At 35.8% G+C, this 24,400-nt stretch overlaps 1 protein-coding gene across 1 annotated transcript; it reads left to right on the plus strand.

The window, feature by feature from the left end:
- The first annotated feature begins 5,614 nt into the window (after positions 1-5,614).
- Positions 5,615-24,111, plus strand: LOC149804928 (calmodulin). The gene is made up of 5 exons (XM_089945945.1): positions 5,615-5,754; positions 7,864-7,894; positions 11,103-11,246; positions 17,193-17,435; positions 23,490-24,111. The coding sequence occupies exons 1-5, from the start codon at positions 5,752-5,754 to the stop codon at positions 23,516-23,518; spliced, it is 450 nt and encodes a 149-aa protein (XP_089802071.1). The 5' UTR covers positions 5,615-5,751; the 3' UTR covers positions 23,519-24,111.
- Positions 24,112-24,400: the final 289 nt, after the last annotated feature.

The raw sequence follows: 24,400 nt of genomic DNA on the forward strand, positions 1-24,400 counted from the left end.
GATTTTGCTATTTCAAAGAGTAAAATCATTTTCACTGTGTGCGACTGGGCCTGATGGTTGGGGATTTTAACCACCTTATAGTGCCTTGTTTATTGAAGGCTTGCTTGTTTCCTTCCGGTCTTTGACGGGTGATAGTTTGAGTCAAATTGGTTACCGCCTTATCGATGTGCCCTGATGGTCTGGGCTTCTGAACACCTTATATACTTAAATTGTTGGGGTCGTCCGTTGGTTTGGGTCCTGTTGTTTGTTGCTTTAGGTGCACCTAGCACTGACACTTGGTCTGGCGCGGCCTGGTGGTCTGGAATTTAGACCAACTTATACTGTCGAAGTTTAATTGAGGTTGGGGAGTTTGTCTGCCTACGTTTTCTCCTATGATGGTGAAGGAAGAAGAGCAAGATGTTAAGGGAAGGGTTGTTTATCAATGTTAGTTGTTAGTTGGAGTATGGATCTTCTGGGTGGCTTCTGCGTGTGAAATTTACATATGCGTTGACTGATTTTATTCAATTCGTACCTCGCCGACTGCCTGGAACGTTGTAGCTAGGGAGGGAGCGTGTTGTGGGTTATTCCTAAAGTAAATTGCGTGTGAGGTCTATGTATTAGATTAATAAAATTCCCCAGCTGCTCTTAAAGTCGTTTACCTTTCCGACTGTTGGTAACTTGTAGCTGGGCAGATGATTTGACGTGTTTTGTGTTTGACATTTTTGTTCTGTTTATACTGGGTCTAGGTTAATCATCCTCGCCACAGTCTTATTTGTAGTCGTTGCAAAAAGCAGGGTCTTACGACCTCCGGCTAATTGTTTTGTTGTGGTTCAGGTGGTGAAGTGGGTATGGTAGACTGATGTAGTTAATTTAGATGTTGGTAGCTAGGGGTTATATTTTACCTCTTTTCCAACAGAAGAAATGAAGTCCAGTATTTTTTTTTGTAGGTGGAGTTGATGTTTCTTTTTCCTGGTAATAGTAATTTATGGATATGTAATCGGGCCTTGTATGCTTTTCTGTTTGTTCTGGAATAGGTGCCGTTGTTCCGTTTAACTCGAACATTCATTAATTACATGTTGTAATGTTTTTGGTGTTGGGCAGTGTGGGCAGTTTATGCCCTCTGTTTGTGCCCCAGACAGATATTTGCCAAAGCTACTTGCTAGAAGTGTTTTCCCCTTTTTGAGTCTGGTAATGACTTTACAATCATATACTGTATTGTTCTTTTTTCTTCAGCTTCGTTATATATCATTCTATCGACGCAAGCCACGGGCTGAAAGCCGCTATGTTTCATTATCGCATGAGAGCATAAAGGATTTTGGCCCCTGGCGTGTTAGGAAGCATTCTTATTCCTAAGACGCAGCAAGAGGCGACATCTCAGTCTCGGGGCGTAACTACGCGCTGTTTATGTTTGCTAATGATTTCAAATGAATTGAGTTCCTATTCTAGGGATAAAGATTGTGTTACAAACAGCCTTTCGTTCCATATCAATTTTTAAAAAAAAAAAAAATGCAAGTACTGAGTTATGTATTGAATTACTTTCATGCAACGAATTAAGTTGTACGTTGCATAATAAAACGAGTTACTTTGCTAAATACAAGGTTTAAACGGAATTAGTGCGCCATATAGCGTCAGTTGAGGATTAATGAGTCGCTATTTGACAAAGTCATGCTGACGAAATATGAAGATGAATAGGTACCGTATACTCGCTTATAAATCGTATGCAAACTGCGCAGGAACACATCTGCCGCCGCATAATGGGCCTGCAGATCTGGGTCTGTGCAGTTTGTTAGGAGTAATCAGTAGAACAAACAACAAAGACCCTGATCTACAGGCACCTTTATGTTACGGCACATCAGGATAGATGCTGTTTGCAGTTGGACTCGACTTATAAACGAGTATATACGACACCTTCTTGATACTGCATACACGTACACATACACGATTGTAAGCTTATGTTGGTGAACTGAATGAAAACGTTTGCATTCTCCATTTTTAATTTTATTGTATAACAAAGATCTGCTTAATGTTACGACTCTGTGGTCTTAAACAACGTAACAGAAAAGAGCGAAAGCGAACAGGTTTTTAAAAATTCAACAAATAATTTATTTCCCTAGAATACAAAGTGAAAAATATAGAAGGAACTTACGGTATTGCGAATTAAATCCCAAATGATCATAGAATTTCTAACGCAAATCCTAATGATTAAAATTCTGAATAAACTTGGTATTCCAAAATATATCCAACGCTGGAAAGTGTTGATATGCCTGTGATGGCCTGTGCCATTTTTATGTGCCAACAGTCATTTGTTGAATCACAGTAATAAAACCCAATAATATATAATTATTTGAGTTTCATCATAAGACTTTATTTTTACGAATGTTATTTTTGAGCACGTTGTATTTCCAGAGAAGAAAACCTGAATTAAAAAATTTGAATAAATAAATTGCAGCCCAAATGAAACACTGGACACAACAATAATACAACTGATTCTGCTCAGAATTACAGCACGACTGAATAATTTCTAGATAAACAAGATTATATATTTTTCAACCTGACCTTAGGTTACAATTAGCGTTTTCTAAAAACAACTATTACCTAATGGAAAATTTCATTCTGGAAGGTTCCAAAACGTTTATAAGATAAAATATTTGCTATAATTAGAAGGTTTTGTTATTAAAATTGTAATATAAAATATGGTGAACAACGAGTAGACCCGGCATTTCATGTGGAATTTCCAATGTTCTGGACTCAGAGAGTGAGATAAAAATGTTTACAAAACCAAAACCAATGATTCAGGTCAGGTAGAAAACGAACTTGATTTTGGATAAGGTCATGTCCAAAATGCAAACACCCATATAATATAATAACAAAGAAAAAAAACAAACAAACAAATCATACATATTAAATATATGTAACATTAATATTATCGTTAGAATGACTAGCTGTGGTTCAAAACGAAACTACTCTGTCTCTGATTCGCAGGTCTGAGATAACAATCCCTGTTTTCTTTTCGAATAAATTGAATTAACATGTCATATGCCACTTTTGATGCGTAAATTCAATTTTACCATGTCATATGCCGCTTTTAACACTCGACTTTAAAAATCGAGTTATAACACACACACACACACACACACACACACACACGTACTTACACATCAAAATTGAAAACTGACGTCATAAATACAGGTTGGCATTTTACAATTATCCCTACAATTAAAAAAATATAAGTTGAAGAAAATACACGCACATTATTAAATGTAAGGAATGCAACTATGTAAAACCATTCCCCCTGATTATATCAAGAGCGAACATTGTTTTAATAAATGAAGGTTTGCGAAATATTGGATTAAAATCACAAAAAAAAATCATCAATGCTTTATTGATGCTTTATCTATCATACATTTCATCAAGAGTAGCTGGAACGGCACATTAAACGCCCGTGTTGTATTTAATGGTCCTCTATGCAGGGAGTTGTAGGGTATGATTGGCAAATGATATTGCTGACCAAAGGGTCTCAGTGACCTGGACCATTGGTCAAGTTGTGCTGTCTTGTACTCTGTTTACTGTGCAGAAACCATTTTTTTCTTCTTTCTTTTGACACGTACCACGACCGTGATATATGACAATTAAATTCCCAGAGCCAACATAGGTTTCATTACCGTATATGCAAACCACACCCAATGTTTGGTCTAGGAACATACTCTTGAACACAAGTTATATCCCCCCCCCCCCAACCGACTGTGATCAAGGTTCATTATTTAGAACCAAAGTATTTAAACCCCCCAAAAATTGTTTTCTTTCTTTGATCTTTTAACCTCAAAGTTAATAGTCTATTTTTACAATTTAAGTGTACGCCCTCCACAACCTATAGTATGGGTACATGGTCGAAAAACTGAATATTTCCTGCGGAAGCCATTTTTTATTTCAGTAACAGCCACGGAAACCTTGAATTTTGAACTTCTGACCATGCAATCAAGATACTTCTTTCCAACCCTAAGTGCAAGACATTTACCAAGATTGATAACTGTAGATGGTGGATATACATATGGACAAGCAACATACACTCGACTTTATGGCGGACGTATACGATTTATACATTTGAAAATCAAATAAAGTAAGAAATATAACCGTTGCTATTGATTAACTTTTAGATGATCGAAAATCGTTGCAGTAATACGGAGGATTATTATTGTTTATTATAAATATATATATATATATATATATATATATATATATATATATATATATATATATATATATATATATATATATAATTAAAATATTAATAAATTAATTTAAAATGTGAATAAATTTACTTTGCAGACTTTTATAGCTGAATACTCATCGACGATATTCAAATGTATGTAAGGTCTGCGTTGACTTCCCGTACATAACGAGACATAATGTTTCTTTTTTCTTTCCCTTTTACGATCAGGTCAAAGAAAATAGATGTGTAAAATATCCAAGGCAAAGTAAATAATTAAATTAAAAAAAGAATAATATGAATTTACATTCTTTGATAACTGAAGACGTCTTCATAAATACATGTTGCCTAAAAATATCCCATTAAAATTAAATAAATTAAATAATTGAAAGTACGCGCATTTTAATGTTAATATGTGTACTTGGTTCTTCTTTTAAATTGAAACAAAAAATGAAATCAAGGCTGAGCAAACAAATTTTCAAATTCTAAACCGGTAAATTAACAAAAAAGTATGCATAATTTAATAGAAACAAACCCACCCCACACCCTTAGGTACGTACGCTATTGGACACAAGTATAGTTTTGTTGTGTACTTATGGACAATAAATATCAGAAATATAGAAAAAATATTAATAATTATATCTATCCATAAAGCTTTTATAAAAGTACATTTTATACTCTCGTATGATATAACTTTTAATTACACAAAACCTGATCTTGCGCTCCGCTTAAATGCTAGTACATACGGTAGGTAATGTATATGTTGATTTCTATGCATTAGTTTGTTTATTCATAGATTTTTCTTCCAATTTGTTATAAAAAAAAAATCATTTGATGTCACGGTTGAGACGAGAAATCACTCGAATGTATGGGAAGCACGACTTAAGGAAAGCGTCTCTATTGATATTTGGACCCCACCGCATCCACAATGCAGTAGGCCTAACTGACATGCTTTCGTTAGCTTAATGATCTCTTGATTCGCCCAGTTTTCCTCCGAGACAATATCATGACTGAATATACCGCGCTGACCAATCTTTCCATCCAATTCTGACCGAAACGATAATTTTAATCAATAATATATGTCAACTGCTTCGAAATGCGAGATATTTTTGTGATAATTGCCCATGGTTACGTGTCTAGGGACAGATGAATTCAATCATCATTTCACCATATTGTGTTCGTACTTAGCATTGAAATCTGCCGCCTAGGCTGTTGTCGCAATGCGGTTATCATTAGCCAATAGAAGCGGTTCTTTTATTCGAACGTGTTATCGATAGCAGCGCGCGTATAAGAACGTAATGCTCGAGAAATCTGGTTGATAAAGTAGTTCGTTATCATACGTGCCTTTATAACCGAAATAGGACATTAACAGTGTAAGTCTTGGGATAACTGTTTGTATATTTAGAAGACATATATAAACACTGCACAGCTAGACAGCGACGACCCAAAAAGTTAGCAACATAATTTACGGCGGAAGGATATATATGGTAATTCAGTCAGCATCAGCAACCGGCCATCAAATACTTCAATCATCGTGTTAAACTCTACGTTCATTTCAATCAAAAATGGTAAGTGAAGATTACTATCCATCCATGTAATTTTAGTTTCTCTTTTAATTGAATTGACCTTAACATAAATTTTCCTTTTGTTCTTTTTGTGATTTCATCAATCGTATGTCTCATTTCTTATTATACCATTTCTGGTGTTGGTGTGTGTCGCCAGATGTTTTGGCCATCGTGTCTTTTGTTTTTATTTTGTATACGTCGCAGACTTTCATCGCAGAAGTATACCTGGAGTAGTTGTTCTAAGAACACAAAATTACACGAGACTCGTTTCTTCAACTCCCAAGTTTCCCATTTAGATTTACTACGCTTCAGTATTGACCATCCCCATAGCTGAGGTGTACTTTAAGCCGGCGTTGTCATGTAGTAGGCGCATTTATTGGTCTTGAGTTAGTCCTTCAATGTAAGACAACACATTTTGTTTTAGTGCTATGTCTTGCTACCCAAATAACGGGCGTGTATACCGCGTTCCGATGTCGGTTGACATTGGAACGAGGAGTCAAGAGTTTCAGAATATCTCGCACACATGGCAGCCCTAGTCCTACATGTAAGACCTTGACGCAGAAATTTATAGATTTTGGGCGTCAGGGTCTTACTGCCTAACCAACAGCGCTGTGTAGTGTGTTTTCATGTCGATTAACATTGTATTGAAAGTAAAATTTTCAGGAATATCTCACAACTGGCAACTAAAATATTAACGCCGCATTTCTACATAGTAAAGTCATAATGTTTTAGTCAGACTTTACATACTTTAATGTCTTTTCTCTAATAAATTCAAATTCTCCAAAAAGAAAAGGACCTCTTTTCAAGTTTTGTTGGCCTACATTTCCTTTGACTGGAAAGTGATGAAAGCGGGGAATGCCAAAATCAGGTTAAGATGAAATATTATTCTTTAACGAAACAAATAAAGATATATGTCAGAAGCAACATTTTGTTTTGTTCAAGAAATGTATCTGCCACATGAACCTACATAAACATACTTAGGCATGCCTTGACTACCATCGCATTCCAACAAATTCAGATGTATGTCGGTGGAACATGAAAATGCGTCCATTTGCTAGTGTCATATTTTCATTCCACTAGGATAAAGACGGCACAGTAAGTATATTAATTACACATAAATTAGTGGAAGAGCAGCGATATATGCTGCCAAATGTGTGAGATGATCCTGAAACTTTGACTCCTTGTTCCAGTGTCAATGACATCGAAACACGGTATACAAGGCCGTTGTATGGATAGTTAGACATGGTACTGAAACACCAACATATCACTCCAGTGGCCTAGTGGTTAGAGTGGCCACCTCAGAAGCGGGAGGTCGTGGGTTTGTTCCACGGCTGAGTCGTACCAAAGACTTACAAAAATGGTTCTAACAGCTGCCTCACTAGGCACTCAGCATTAAGATGTTCGTGTTCGGACTGGTCGGGATAATGTGACTGGGTGGGGCATCATGCTACATGTCTGTGGCATGATGCACCAGTGCTAGACATCACTATAAACTGCCACACTGCAGACATCGTAGCGATGTGACTGAAAAATTGTTAAAGCTACGTTAAAAATACTAATCACACACAAAACCAACATGTGCTACGTCTTACATTGTAGGACTACTGGCAGCCCATATCCACAGGGGCTCGTATCATTGCTTACAATTGACTTGTCATATATGTACTATAAAATAACTACAAGGGAGGACATTTCTTTCCGTGAGTGACCTGTTTAAGAATAAACATTGATATTTTAAGCTGCAATTTATATAGCTTAAAAAATTTAATACCGATATTTAGCGCAGGCATTTGACTGTAAACCTATCAAAAGTTTGATTTAATACCATACCTTTAAAAAATGCCAAATCATTTTCCCATGCAACTGATCGACATAGCCCTGATTGAGCCTGCTTAATATTCAAGTGAGATCCAGCTGAATTGAATACTGTCCTCTCATTGGTTAAAATAATATAAAGTCCTGTATTTATTTATAACTTATTTTCAGTTGGCCAATGAAAATTTATTGTTCCATTCCACAAGTTGTTCTTGCATATTAAGCAGGCACGATCAGGACATGCATGGAAATTCATCTTGAAACTCTATTAAAATGTTCAAATATTTCTGTTTTTAGGCAGACCAACTGACAGAAGAACAGATTGCAGGTGGGTACATTGTATTAATTGAATGACAAACCTATAGATCATGAAGAGGATGGAGATTCACCTATTTCTAGTAGAGAAGATGTTCCTTTTGCAATTTTTACAAAATCCAAAATTCTGGAAAATATTGTTTATTGCCAAAGGTGTTAAAATTTTACGAAAAGTCTACCAGTTACCCCTCAATCACGATCACTTACCCGGGTACCCGATCAATGGGAAGAAGTTGTACTAATGTGAATCTGAACTGCATTGTGCAAGTTCAGACATGCCAGCTCCCCCCACCCTGGGTATAAGCATAATTATTGCTAATATATGAGAGGCAAAAAGGCACAGTCTGAGCTTAAAAGAGTCCTCTGTATATTACATGCTATATTTACAGAAAACCATATGAAAAATTTGCATTTATTTTTTCTACTTGTCTGGATCTGCAAGCAGTTAATCTTGTCACAAAGAGTCAAAATTGATGTGAATTAGAGCATACAGACACAAAACAAATTGGCAGATTATTTATTCACAACATTCACTTTAATTAATCTACATCACGTTTAACTTCTGAAAGGTTGCAAGATCATTTCCACAGATTCTTATTGCTGTATTACATAACTGTCTGCTGCTCCGGTGACACAGTGGTTAGAGCATCATCCTTGGATGCAGTTGGTCGTGGGTTCAAACCCCAGCAGAATCGTAGGACTGGACGACCTGGTTGTTGTTGTTTATGGGTTTAACGCCATATTTCATTACAAGATAGGCGAAACATGCAGGCCAGTATAAATGTTGGAGGAAGAACCAGGGAAAACCGTGGAAGAACCATCGACCACGTGAAGTTACTGGCAAGCTTTTTGATCTGTAACGGCGAGCGGTTTAGACCACTTGGCTACATGGAGGTTTACCTGGTCGGCCCAGTGTCAGGATAATGTGACTGGATGGGACATGATCCTACATGTCTGCTGCATGATGCCCCATTGCTAGATGTCATTACAAACTGCTACTTCAGACATTGTAGCAATATGACTGAAAAATTGTTAAAGCTACATTAACACATTAACCCCTAGCGTCGAGTTAACATGGCAGGAGGTAGTAGCCTACTGCTGAGCTCTGTAGCGTCATGGTCATGCATGATACACTAAAGTGGGTGGTATTATAGAAAGGTAGACAGTTGTAGCTCTACAATGATACCAGATAATCTGGAATATATAGTTGCACTACAAAATACATATATTTAAAAAAATCCATTTTTGGACCTGATTTTTTTCTCTACCTTTTCAACCCAAAATTTGCCCGAGGTTGGAATCTGATTTTGGGTCTGGATTTTAGACATTTTGGTCTCATCTAAGGCAAACTGGTATGAACTGCAAACAGAAGAACCTTTGCAAAAAGTAGGATAAGATGGGCATTTGGAATAAAGAGGAGTCTCAATACAAAAATAATGGCTCTGTTTAGCACCAAAAAAAGTACACCAATTTTACCCTTCTGCTCATGCGCACGCCAAATAGCCAGTGGAAAGTGATGTTTCTAACACAACTAGGCAGTATGTTATTGCAAGATCACCTGGGATTTGGTGTTTTTGGATCTATTCAGAAATATCTTTCAAAATGCGTTCCTACTCTATTTTCAGGCGAAAATGACAAAAACATCCAGGGGTTAATGTGTTAAAAATCTAAACCACATGCACATTACTGTCGAATTCCTGTTTCAAGATCTCTGAAGCGCTGTTGATTTGTCCATTTCCTGATGCAACATGTTCTTTAGTTTTAGCAAAATCCATTGCCTAACATTTTTTATTTGTATAACATCCACAAGTCTCATTGACAAAGACTCTCACTTTTATCAGACAATGAGGATGAATCCTTGGACCTTGTACCAGATGACAGTAGGTAGTGAAATTTATAGGATACTGTGAATGAAAAATGTGGAGTTCAGGTCAGGATAACCAATCATTAAAATTTTGACAGCTTTATATACAACCCGAGAAAATTGTGAGGGGAAAAATGTCATTTTTGAGCTTAGAAAATAATTAGTAGGCAATTTTTCTTGTAAAAAATCTTGGTTTTCTTAAGACTTCAAATTTTTATATTTACTGGCAATCAATTTGACAAACTTTTTCAGTTTAGACACAAGTCGCGATTACCGAGAACATATAATTATAAGAACAATAATAACATACTTGCACATCTTGAATTCATGCCATGCCTGAGCGAGAGGCATGCATAGAGACATATTCGGCGCATACATAACCCACCTCTTTTGGTGTATTGTCAACTGCGCATTTGTACCAAAGTAACTCTGCAAAATTTAGATCAGTTCGGATTCAGAAGACACGATTGTGTCCGCAGCAAGCGTCCTGTCCCGTTCATTCATCATGTGCTGCATGTTAGTTTCAGCATGCTTTGTTTTAAGTTCATTCTTTTCTATTTTCTGAATAATGGGTACTTCACAGCTCCATCCAAACGTCACGTGGACGGACATGAGCGCAAGCTTGCAGTGGCTGATTTATAGGTTAGGTAAATGTTTTTTTAAAAATTGCAATTATTATGTTAAAAAAGTAATAAAACGAAGACAAATATGTAAGGTATTTTTTTGTTTACCTGACCCTATTATATATTCGATGTTTACATTTGTGGTCGTCCATCCCCATCCCCGTTTGTTGGTATTCTTTGACTAGAGAGTTGTCATAACATCATGAAATAGGTGTGCACAAGGGGTTAATGTGAATATTTTTTATACAAACACCAAAATAAATTTTTAAAATCTTTTGATACATGGTAATTTCTAACGATTTATTACTGTGAAGAATCATGAGAATTGCTGTGAAATCTATATCCAACATGGATTAAACTTGGTGTCTTGTTGCGACCCACTCACAACTTGTTGCACCATGTACACAAGGCTAGATTATTTTACAATTAAGATGAACAGTTTTTGTTAAGAGGCCCTTCGACTTTGTAATATTTAGACATTGCTTTGACAAATATATATATATCCATTGGGATGGTTTAGTGGAGCTAAGAAATGGCATCACCAACTTGAGAATAGACCCTGAGCTTTAAGATAGAGACTGATACAACTTGTGGCCAGGGGAGAGCACTACATTAATTCATAATTAGTATCTTTTGTGCACAAAAAGATTAGCATTAATTGTTATCTGTTGGTTTCTGAATACATTTTATCAGACATAGCCCTGAGCTTAAAATATATTTTAAATTCATTTCAGAATTTAAAGAAGCTTTCAGTCTTTTTGATAAAGATGGAGATGGCACGATCACAACTAAGGAATTGGGAACTGTAATGAGATCACTTGGCCAGAATCCAACTGAAGCAGAATTGCAAGACATGATCAATGAAGTTGACGCTGATGGTAATTCCTATATGCACTTGTTGAACTTTTTTAGATTTAAGCTACTGCCCAACATTTTGTACTAATTTTAACTTTGATGGTATAAAAATGTTGACGAGGCCATTGTCAAGGCCAGAACAATACACGTAATAATGAATTATGTCCTTGTTTGTAGCATTGTTGCTTTGCACATAAATGCATCAGTGTTCATTCCAAATCTCCCAGCTGGATTGGGGATGTAGAATAGTCCTGATGTACCCTTTCATGTGTTGCAAGTTTGGTGAAAAGTTTTAACTTTCAGTCCATGGGATGTGTACAATGAAAACTGAAAAAGATGGGATACTTGTTGCTTTATTGAATTCAGCCATAGTATTACAGAATCAATCATTACATGACTGTTTTGCACTACTTCCATGGCCTTCGCATCCTGCATCACCATTAGTGCATAGGTATGACTGTTGTCCCATAAAATAAATGCAATATCAAATGTAAAATATCTACTTTCCTGACATCTACAGTCTCTCTTTCTTTTTTTAATAGAAACATCTGGTATTAAGCAAATCTATATTATGTATGATATTTTCGATAGTTTTGTAAGGAACTTTAATTAATCACATTTTAATACTAAAACCCGGTGGTTGTACTTTGCAATGTAAGGTAAGTGACATATAATGCAACCGTCGATTTCATGCATTCAGGAGTTAAATGCCCCCTCCCCTCTTTTATGGCTAGCTTCACAAAGTACATTTCCGTCAACCAGGAGTTCAGAAATTTATCTTTGCCGCACTTTACATGCTTTGCTTGTAGTGAATTGCTTCCTAAATCCCAAGAATGATAAGCGAATGTTGTAGATATCTTCTCGACAAGCAAACTAGGATCACCATTCCCACCAATGAAACTTGCACGAGTCAACACCTGGCATTAATGTACTGTATATATAAGCATTAATTACCATCATTTAACCAAATGAAGCAATGAAGAAACGTGCCACAGAGCATATGTGCCGTACCCCAATAATTCGGAATAGATGTTATTTAGTAAGCAGTGCTATATGCATATACAAGTTAATAATAAGGAAAAAAGGTGGGATATAAAATGTGGGAAATAGTTATCACATGTATGGGAGCTTGAGACCACATTTAAACTGTTAACACAAATTCGCACCCATTTTAAGCATTGTTATAACTAAAAGGGCATTGTTAATTTGTCAATCAGTTGCTAGTGCTTTCACTCACTGTATAACAGGCGGTTTCTTTGAAGTATGTTGAAGAGGCTTGAGTCTAACCGTTAGTTATTGTGCAGTTTGGGCACAGCTGACCAGAAGATGAAATGGGGCACCTGGGTGGTGGTGGCGATAACGCACTCCACAGGGAGAAACGGTGTGTCTTTTGAGAATTTCATGTGTATTGAACCTGAAAAATCCACAAATATTTAGTGAAAACAGTGCTTAAATATGCTGCAAAAAACTTCAGATGGAAGGTCCCAATCTGCATGTTTTTGGATTCATTCTACCAGCTTGGTTTTTGAAAAGATTTTTTGCATGACACGCTAGAATAACTGATTGGTATTAACTAAATTTATTCAACAACTGTTTGAGTTCTTTGAAAAACTTTCTGTATATTTTAAAATTCAACACAGAAGGGGCATTTTTCGTTGGAACGTATTCAGATTTCTTGGAATTGTTGGAATTGACTTTAAGGAAATAGGAATTCATTCACCATTCTGTAAGTTAATTTAATTCTTTCAGTTCTCTGTTTTGAAAAATAAATTATTTTCAATTAAGCAAATCTTATTTGTTTTGCAAGTTCTTGTTGCGTAGTTTAATGCCCAGAAATCGTAACACGGGATTGATGGCAAAAGCATACGATCAATGAGCAAAATTACCATATCCTACTTACCCCGTCTGGATTCCTGTTTGGTGACATACTCCTTCTTCAAAATATCACAACCAGTTGTAAATGAATTGATGTCATGTTGCACATGAAGCATTACTACCATCAATACATGGAGATGATGTTGGACAGCCAGGTATAACATCAGGTACAATGACTGTTGTCTGATGAATTTGCACTAAATCCAAATGCTGTTAATTTTGTTAACGTTTAAGATGAGACAGTGAACACCCAGCATCCAAGTTAAATTTACCCATGATAAAGCTGCACTGCTGACTATATAATTCTGAGATTTTTTTCCATTTGCTTTGTATTTTTATACAGCAGTGCGTACTTAAAACGTATTAAATCAGTTTTCTCTGAAGTTTTAGCTAAAATGTTTTATTGGTACATTTAATAAAAAAAAAGCAGAAGGATTAGCCATCCTCCAATTAATTGTAGCTGGTTCTGTTCGTATCTTCAGAAGTCGGTCGATTGTAGGTATAGTCTGATGTCATGACTGAGTGTATCACAGAACACAGTACTCTGGCCAGATGTCAGCACAAGCAGATTATTATGTAACGATGCACTGTAAAGGTGGGTTTGTCAATACGAGCAAAGGATTTGTTTATGTAACAGATAGATTCCAGTGCATTATCTAATTTTGTAGCTTCCTTTTGTGGTCCCTTTGAATGTCTTCACTCCAAATCCATGATGGTATATACAAATTAAACAGCCAAAGAAGGTTATCGCCCCAAAAAATTGACAGATGGTATATTATGTCGCCAATAAGAAGAGAAAAAAATGCAATTTGCCCAGGACGATCCCTGATATGAAAATTGTATGTAAGCAAGCTGCTGTTGTTCATCAGTTGACATGAACTGTTTGGTACTATTAACTGTTGAGGACAAGTATGGAAATAACAGAAACTTGCCAAATATTAGTAGCAGCAGCACTTTGTCTAAATGGAATGTTGGAAGTGATTTTGTGAGGTTCCTTGTTCAATAAAGTTTATGGTTATGAAATACAAATTGAATTACCAGTATACCTTAAAATCCAACATAGCAGACAACAAGGTCCCAGTCTCTGACTACATTGTGAGACTACTGAAATTGTCTGAAGATTTTGTCCTTGGCAAATTGCCAGTAGAAATGGTAATCAAAACGACTGATTTTGCAGATTAAAAATAAGGAGGAGAGTAACTGAATTATGACTATTTTTGTGTGAGCAAAATTAAAATTGTCTGGATTTTGTTCTTGCCAAATTGCCAATTGAAATGGTAATCTAAACACCTGCTGTGATATTTCAGAAAAAACTTTAGCAAGGGTAACCATATTTTATAACTTGATGTCTTATTCAATTTAAAATGCATACCTTTGCATTATGGTACCACTAAATGAAAGGAAATCTTAGGTTTGGAAGGAAAAGAGAAATTTTAAAGGCTCGCATTTGAAAGTGTGATCTTTTTTTCTTTCTCAGATTGGTGATTGTGTAGATTAATGATGGTGGTGTTTTTCTAGAATGACTTGTATGGCTGGTGATGCCAGAAGAAAATTGTTGGAACTATCTTTCCTAAAGTGGCTATTGCCTCAAGTCGTGTACCTTGGTGTATAGATTCGCTATGAGGACTATTGCATCTTTAACAAAAACTAGGGCACTGACTTACATGAGATGCTTAAGTTTCTTGCACTAACCATTGCATCTAATTTTATATTGGACACTGTTGCCTGTGGAGTAGTGTAGCATTTTTGACAAGTGCAGTACAAGGACTACTGTACCACTTGAGCTAAACAAGATTGGAAGATGGCCATATCACCATTGTCATTGTCTTGTTACCAACAATAATTTTTACATCGGACCTGATCAGAGTTCACCCAGTCTAAGTACACCAGTATTTACCGCCAAATATTATTAATTTGCAATACCTAGGGTGAGTGTGTGTACCCACACTCGCACACACGCAGGTCATTCATTATATGGTAGTAAAATTGCATGCAAATTGTTCTTTATAAGGCATGCAAGTTGCTATACTCGGAGTTCCATGGATAGTATTACGTGTACTGTTCAGGGTTCCCACACTACCGGGAAATTGGAATAAAAGGCAGGAGAAATGATAATTTTTTTCCTGAATGTGAAAAGTCCTGGAATTTGCAAATATTGACAAAAGTCAGGGTGAAAACCCCGGGAATTTTCCTCTACAACTTGACGCTTGAAACAATTGCGTAATTGAGTCATAACTGAACTGGTTGTGAGTTAAATTTATTGAGTTCTAACCAGACTATTAAGATGTTGCAGTATGATTCACTTGGATGCTTGCCATAAATATATTTGTTGAGATAATCCAAATGCTCAGTGGATTCGATTCATCTAGTAGACTTCTTGTTTCACAGACAGTTCGATATCCGTATCTTTTTTTAAATATGGAATGTATGTAAACCAGTTTAACATCACAAGAGGCCAACATGGTGGTGTTAAAGCATTGCCACTAAGTGGATGATCTAGCAAACTTGAACGTTAAATCGAGTTATACCTGCATGAAATCGATATGAAAATTATTTATTTTCTCAAATATTGCAAGTATTAAAATCGCTACATCTTTAATATATACTAAAAGATGATAAAACTAACGCGTTGATGAAATTTGAGCTGGTACTAGTGATTTCGATTGTCAGTTGCACAAGCGCACAGAATGTCACAACCATCATTTTCAAATACTGTAGAAAAAATATTAAATAAAAGTCGTATACTGGTTGTAATAAAAATACAAAAACGAAAGAGCACAAAATTGACATGCTCTCTCACACAGGGAGCATACGAAGCAGGGAACCAGACTGCTTGCTAAATCAAACTGGCCAAGTTTCTTATAATTGTTCTCAAAATAAATATGTTGAGAATTATATCTTTCTGGCTTTGGGGGCCTGGAGTGGTCTAAAGCGCTCATCGTTACGGATCACTGACATCTCACCTTTGCGTGGGTTCACATCTCGGATTCAGCTAATGTGGGTATGTGAGAAAACGTCTTGTGGGCCGGTGGTTCTTAACTGGGTTTTCCCGGGTTCTTCCTCCACCATTAATATTGGCTGTCATGTATAGCCTATTGTGTGCTGAAAAATTGCATTAAACCCTACAATAACTTTCTGGCTTTTACTAAAGTTATCAGACTTACATTTAATATAATTGAAATTTTGTACAACAACATTAAAAAGGAGTTGTTGATATCACGTTACTATTGTACTTAAGATATTGTTTGAGAGTTGTGAATCATAGTGACTATTAACGCAAGTGGAGAGTACCAGGTCAGGTTCCAGCTATGCAGAGTTTCGTCTAGTCTGTCAGTGGATTAAAGACAATGATTTTTGCAATACTTGGCCATTTTTGAGAAAATAAATAATTTTCCTATTGATTTCATATAGGTACAAGTCAATATAACATAGCTTACCAGCAGGCCTGCTGGTAAGCTATCTTATGGTGGCAGCAGATTCCAAATTTTTTATATGTAATTGCTCTGAACCCACACTCTATCCTAAATGTCCAAATGTGAAAAATGGGTTTGGAATATTGTTTGAGAATTTACTGGCACACATAAATTCAGGGTTAAACTATTTTGTTTCAGGATAAGATTCTAATACTTTGCATTGTTTTTTATATATACTCTGATAGGAAGTGTTACTTTGTATAACATGCACATATATTGTTCAAGAATTCTTTAGAATTAAAGGTTTGAAAGGAAACAAAATAATTTATGTGCATTATGTTGTTTCCACTTAGTAACATAATGCTGGTCAGCAAAGTAAAGTTAGAATTTGTATTCTGTACATTGAAATGGCTTTGGCTCATTTTGTGGCTTTGTACATGATCATCTTTTCTGTCATGTTTTGGAGGGTATTGAAAGAGAAACTTCTTCAGATATTGAAAATGCATGTTATATAATCCAAAATGTTCTTTAATTCCATTTAGTAATGGTCATGTGAACCTTGAATGAATTAATTTCATCCTGAAAAGAACAATCCATGACTGTTGTGCAAGCCCACCAGTTACTGTTGTATTTCTTGTTACTTTTCAGAAACAGCATATATGAATTTCTTCTTGTTTCTAGGTAATGGCACAATAGATTTCCCAGAATTTCTCACAATGATGGCCAGAAAAATGAAAGACACTGACAGTGAGGAAGAAATCAGGGAAGCATTCCGTGTTTTTGACAAAGATGGAAATGGTTTTATCAGTGCAGCTGAACTTCGACATGTAATGACAAATTTGGGAGAAAAATTAACTGATGAGGAAGTTGATGAAATGATTCGAGAAGCTGACATAGATGGAGATGGCCAAGTTAATTATGAAGGTAATGTCAGATTATAGGGAATTGCTTGAAATAAACAATGTGTTTTGCATTAGTAAATGAAAAGTACTGAAATGCCCTTATCTTCACCAGTCGAGATAAATAAAGCTATATATAAAAATCTTTTAAGTTTTTGTTAGCCAAATCAAGATTCAAAACATGAAAACCTTTCATAATTTGGTTGACCTGTTTAAAAAACCTTCATGGGGTGGTGGATAGGTGTTCTGTTCTCGGTGGGTTTTCCGTCTTTATATTCACTAATGTAACAAGACCAGGAAAGCTTATGCAGTCATCCCTCATCCGAATTATTGCATCCATTTGCAATTATTTGTACATGAGACTTAATAGGAAGTCTGTCTTGGTATGGCAGTTTCTAAAATCATGCATCATACTTTGTATGCAGGTCCCCCCCCCCCATGTGCATTTAATGTAGCACTGGTTTTAAAATATGGATAGGTAGGTTGGTTTTTAATTAAACAAATGTAAACATGTATATATATTGTATTGATTATACATAATATACTAAACACTTCAAGTACTGGGCTAAATCGGCTCAATTAGATACACAAATCAATTGCGGAAATTTTTTCTTTTCAATTCTTTTAATGAAATTGTTGTGAACTTTAAAAAAAAATGTAAGCATATATTGCAATGATTAGCATAAATAATACACTAGGCGCTTCACGTACTAGGCTAAACCAGCTCAATTAGATGCATATATTTTTTTTACCTTGGGGAAGGGACAAATAAGCTAGTCACAATGAAAAAGGGAGGCTGTTGGCCAACTGGAAAAACACATTTTTTCCCCCTAATAACATGGATGATTCAATAATAAAAAAATACAATTGTGTTTGCTTTGAATTTGTGAGAAGCAATACAAGTACAATTTATTGTTCAGTAAATACAGATGTACAATAATTAAATTCAAGTCTACCAATGGATATTTTGGTCTTGTCAGCTTGCATTGTTGTATTTTGGTTCTCTACAACAATATCAAAACAGTACAGACATTATAATCTTATAGCTGCTGCTGCTACCTCAGAATTCAGTGGGATGTAAGGAAACTTTTTAAAATCATCACGGAATGGGGGTTTGAAAATAATTTTTTACATTACTTCCAGAATTTGACTGGTAATATCTTAAGCTGGTAAATATCAAACTCACTTTCAGTGTCCAGGAACTTGTTTAAAAAAAATTAAAAAAAATAATACTTATAAAATATCCCTTGAAAGATTTTTTTTAGCAGTTTCAAAATTGAAAGTTTGTTGCTAACATCAACTTAAAACATTGGCATCTAGCTTGTTTTCAAATTGTGTGTGCGTGTGTGTGTGTCAGCCAAAGACTTGGCCAATAGATCAGTTTCTGCGTTATGCAGAAATGAAATTGGTTCAAAGTTGGAACATGATTTTCTCAAATGGATTCTCTTCTTGAGTCCATTTAAAATGGGCAACTGGTAACAAATTAGTGATGGAAACGTAATGGAAGTTGTCACCTTGCAGGTCTAATGAATATATACAAGTTGTTTTCATCCCTGGTAAAGGAGAGGCAGGTTTGGAGAGATTGAATCTTGTAGTTAAAATCTGGGCTAATTAGGTGTAATTAATTTCCTTTGTGTATTGTAATGGATATATATTTTGCTCAGATCCCTATTGTATATGATCTGTACTTTCTTCAGATTTTTGGTAGGGTCCCAGAACCTGGACATAATCAAAGTCCAGGTTTGCGTTGGAGCCTTGAGAGTTTTTTTTTTGACAATTTTAGTCTCAAAGCTTCAAGTTTACACATTTTCATTGACTTGTCCATTTTTTAATATTTTTTATGAAAGTGCCTTTGTGCAAAATTGATGTTAAAAATTTGTCAAAATATGTTTGAAGCAAAAATGCCATGTTGAAATGCCGTACAATATTTGGCCTCTTTGATACATACAGCACAGCTAATCGTTTTTTTTTTCTTCTGCACAATGTGGTGGGGTAGAGAAATCATAAAGAGGATCAAGATAAAGCCCCTCCACTATTTTGAGACCAAGAAATTTTGGATAAAGAGAGCTGGTTGTATTGAATGCTACCTTGTCTCGATCATGTAGAGTTTGTCAGAAAAAGGAATTGCAAGTGAGCAGACCATAATTGTGAGAGGCGCTTCTTATTTGAGGACTTTCAACAAACATCCGCTGTTAATTGCTCGGTTAGATAGATGTGTCTATAAGATATGACACCCCAAGTCAGATGGCTTCATGTAATAGTTACACATTTTCTAAGTGAAAATTGGCATCCTTATCTATTCCTCTTCGTTTTGATTGTTGGTCACCGTGTTGACAACGTCATGGCTTCGAATTCTGTAGTACATTTTTGGGTGTGTGGGACTAGGATTCTTTTAGTGAAGAAATTGTCTTGTAATTAAAGAAGAAAAATCTCCAAATTAAAGAAAACCCCAGCCCACCCTGCTCCCATCAAAAGATGTGCTTCTTGTCAAATCAGAATGTAGGCTTATCTAGATTTCCTTGAATATAGTATTGACATAAAATTTTCTATAACTGTTAATTATTATCTACATATTGTGATGTAAAATTCTTGAGCTTCACTGTTTAAGCAGAGTTAGGATTGCACATGAATTTTTGGCATCAGTAATTACTAGGGCTATATTGAATAGGTGATTATCACTATTTGGCCGAACACAAATAATTGGACCAACTATTCGGCTGAATACGAATACGAAATAGTGTACAAAATAGGTCTAACAACAACATTAAAAATTTCAAATGTAAGCAGAAGTTTCAGTTCAGTAATTTAATACATAAACTAAAAGTAAACAGTTAACTGCATGTAATTTTTGCATCCTTCTGCCAGTCTGTGTAAACTAGGAATGGAACTAATTTAACTAAACTTAGAAATTGTAACTTACAGTTCAGTTAATGCATGAATGCTGCATTAACTTTCTAAAACACCAATCGTTCCATGTTGTCAGCATTAAGACAGCTTCTCGTTTCACTGAAGGTGTCGCGAGCTGTACTAAAGAGATGTTTGCTTGGTATGCTTGTAGGTGGTGAAGAAAGGTAGTGCTTTGCAGTGTGACACAAGGTTGGAAATCTCGACATGTTTATTTTCTACCAATCCAATGGGTCAGTGTCTCTTGGAATACACGGCTCTGCCAGGTAGTTGTTCACTTCTGTTTATATGGTGACAGACATGTTGTTCTGTGCCTCAACAGGCAGCAAATGATTCCATAAAGTCCAAACTTCGTCCTTTTTCTCTTTAGTTGGCAGTTATTCCCATTAAATCTCCTAGTTAATGATGCTATCAGTTCAATGACTATCTTATTGATGCCCTCATCAAAAACATCTTTCTGAAGATATAACAAGATAGCCTGAACAGCTAGTAGGATCATAGAAAAATAGGAATTGGTGCAGCTTATTTCATGGGTCAGTTGTTCAAATGGCTGCAGAATTGCAACAATTCTTGGTGCTAAAGCCTACTGACTTGTTATCACTTATAGCGCCTTGTACTTCTTGTCACATTCAGCGACATAAACAGACGGCTCTTTTTTGCTCTATCAAACGATCCAGCATCTGGTACGTCAAATTCCATCTGGTCACTACATCCTGATGCAACTGATGGTTTGGCACTCTGAGTTGTTCTTGAATGGCATGAAGGCTCGAGGTAGCACTTAAAGAATGTCGACAATGTCCCCCAATCTTTCATGAGAGTGTTATCAAGTCGGCAACAGATGGCTGTGTCAGAATGGCGTCAAGCAGAGCCAGCTGCAGTGTGTAGGCAAAACAACTGATGCTGGGAAGATCTGGATCACGTATCGCTTTCACCATGTTGGCGTAATATGATTGTTATGGTAAAAACAGACAATTGGCCAGTCCATAGTTGACTTAGATCCAGGTTTCACATTAACATTAATAGAATTAGTCAGACAACCAGACTAACTTCATAGTAGTACCACTGACGCTTTAAACTGCACATTTTTCCATGTGAAGCATTGGTATGATCAAATTTTTTATTATATTTTTTAAAATGGCATCCAGCTAGCAATACATGTTAAAGATGAAAGAAAAACAAGCCTCAAGAAAAAGTTTTAATAATCAGTACAGAAGAAATAAAAAGAATATTCAGATTGTTGAGAATAAAAGCAGGAGGAGATACAATTACGTTTATTGGACATCATGTGTCGATTAGAGAAAGTTATATGGCAGGAGAAATGATTGCTGTCATCTAAAATGAAGAAAAGAATTCCAAGAAGTACGTCAAGTTGAGACATCAACAAGTGATTGAGCTGCATAGGGTTTGGAACTGAAGGTGTACGAGTACTTTACAAACTTTCAAGATGAAGATAATGTTTACCATCGATGCATGTTTTGAATACCAGACTTTTTACATGTTTTCCAACTTGAAAATAGCAGCTCATGATTTTTTAACACCATACTGAAAATTGCCTTACTGAAACAGTCTTGTCTGCATTCAGCTTGCAAAGAAGTGTAAATGTCAGTTTTCTTGTGGCTTTGTTTAGCAGTTTATTGTGCTCTTTTCATATTTTCTGGAGATGCATAGTGTGGCCCATTTCCTTCCAATCTCTGTCCCCAGTTTAGTGTCTGCTGTTGATTTTTTTATGGACTTGATTGATCAGAACCAAATTTTGTATGAGAACAAGAGATGAGGATACTTGGTCAGTGCTGGATTTTCAGTTTTGATAAAGTTACTTGTGGACCCTGTTTACATACTGCATTAAACCATGGTTGGTTTAACTGAACCATATTGATGGTGAGGCATGTATGCTTGGGGAACATGTTTATAGTATCATGAGAGTTCAAGGTAAGAACACAATCTGCAAATAGCACAGTAGAATGTGTAATTCTTTGCTGCTGTCCATATGTCAGTATATCAAAGTCCTTTTAGTACAATAAAAATGGGTACTTAATGTTGTTAATTACAGTCCTAGCTAGATAACCTGGCTTGAATTTGACCAGTGGAACTAAATTTTATTGACCAATCATATGTCTGGAGTCGGTAATTTACTTGTGAATAATGTTGATAAAGTTGAGATCTACACATTGATCGATCGAGCAGATATTTCTTTGCTCAGGGTCTGTGAATTTCATGGATGCAGCAGCAAGCCACTGCATCAAAATCAAAATTATTCAGATTTGAACACGTTTCCTACATGAACGAGACAAGGTAGCACACAACTTGAATGGACTTGTAAATAAGCAGTTTTCTACTTCTGGTCTGTCTTTGTACAAATACCTTTCACTTGAATATGCCAGTCCTGGCTTTTCATAGTCATAATTTTAATGTTAAACTTACAAAACATCCATTTGAAGTGGATTGCCTCCACCAATTTCGGCCGATGTACAGTGCACCACTGTTAAATAGTTTTGGTTAATTGGCATTACTAAGGGAGGTAACTCACGAAATCCAATAATGTCACTCTGATAAAGCACTAAAATATCTGCTTGATCTGCCAACGTGTAGATAGGGTTAACATATTGAAACCTTGCCTAGTTGGGAAGATGTAGAGTACTATGAAGAATTAAGTAACATGATTTTAGAGCTGTTGTATAAATGCCCTGTTCATGTACAAAAACATTAATGCCTATTAGAAACATATCTGTGAAGTTTTCATATTGGTGGTGAAAGTGCTTTGTACCATGCATTCCTGCATAGCAAACAGTAAAGAAATCTATCATTTATTACATTATCTGGTAAGGCAAATTGCAGCGAGTTGCAAGGTTCAGAACTCTATCGGTGACCTTCCATTTCCACACCACATAGTCCTTGAACAATGAGTTGTAAGATGTGGTATGATGTGTATTGTATTACTCAAGGAAACTGACCGAAGGCATTGCATTGCAGAGACAAGTCCATTACATACTTTATAAAGCATAAACTTGCGTTATGTAGAGCAGGGGTGACCTTTTTCTGCAAGAGCAGCAAGATTCTTTTCTCTTACAGTTCATTCTTGCATGTTTTGCTCTAATGAAACTTAGCCTCCTAATAGTACTGAATTGTAATTTTAAAAAAAAATCTTTAATATAAATATTTGCACTTTCTTTTCCAGAATTTGTGACGATGATGACCTCGAAGTAGTTGCCCTCTGCAGGAATATTTTTGATCCAACATTGCATTACTCTTTCATTTGATTCTTTTTCATACGGAAAATTTGAAGCCTTATGTGGGAAGCCAATTTATGAACAGTACAGGCAAACTGCATCAGTAATGAAAGAAAGAAGAGTTTCAAAAAAATTCATTCCGTTGCAAGAATGGGATGGGAGGCATCAGTTTTTCTGCACAAGTAGCAATGCAGTTTGGTTTTCTGGGCATTGCTGAGTTTGGCATTATTTGAATTTCCATTAAGTGGTGCCAAATAAAAAGATAAAACCTTTTTCTTGTATTTTGAAAAGATGCCTCAGATATGATTGTTTAATGTTGCCTGTGGTAGGGTCAGAATTGGAGTTGATCTGACAAATGTCAACGTTCTTTACTATTGAAGTTTTTTCAGATGTTGTAATTTTTCTCTCTCTGATCATTTTAATAGGTACTTGCACAAGATTTCATTTTCATGCATGTCATGGTGTTATTCGAAGATGTACAAATTTTTCACACAATCCTTCACTTTTATATGTTGAAAAGATCTGTATCTTTAAAAACAATGAGTTAAATAAACTATGTCAGTGATTAAATTTGTTTCTTGTTATTTAAAAAATCTTTAAATAGAAAACTAATTTTTGGTGGCTATACTGGTAAACTTGGAGATGACCTGTTGACCATCATCTGCCAAGCAGCAGGGAGGGTGAACCGGCTCTAATTGGTTCACTTTTATTTTCGCAAATTTAGCCTTCCTACGAAAACGCAAAATTCGTTTTAAAAAAATGCATATCCAGCGTAAAACAACTCCGTCGATGACAAATTGGTTTACCTGTTATTGCCGGTATGTTTTTTTCTTTGTTTTTCGAAGGAGAAATGCGCAAT

Source organism: Sinohyriopsis cumingii, chromosome 2, assembly GCF_028554795.1.
Source record: "Sinohyriopsis cumingii isolate HCF-2022 chromosome 2, ASM2855479v2, whole genome shotgun sequence".
Lineage (NCBI taxonomy): Eukaryota > Metazoa > Mollusca > Bivalvia > Unionida > Unionidae > Sinohyriopsis > Sinohyriopsis cumingii.

Excerpts from the sequence above, each read along its gene's own strand:
- LOC149804928 (XM_089945945.1), top strand. Across the intron at positions 7,895-11,102 it reads GACAGAAGAACAGATTGCAG|AATTTAAAGAAGCTTTCAGT; the intron begins GTGGGTACATTG and ends AATTCATTTCAG. Across the intron at positions 17,436-23,489 it reads TGGCCAAGTTAATTATGAAG|AATTTGTGACGATGATGACC; the intron begins GTAATGTCAGAT and ends TTTCTTTTCCAG.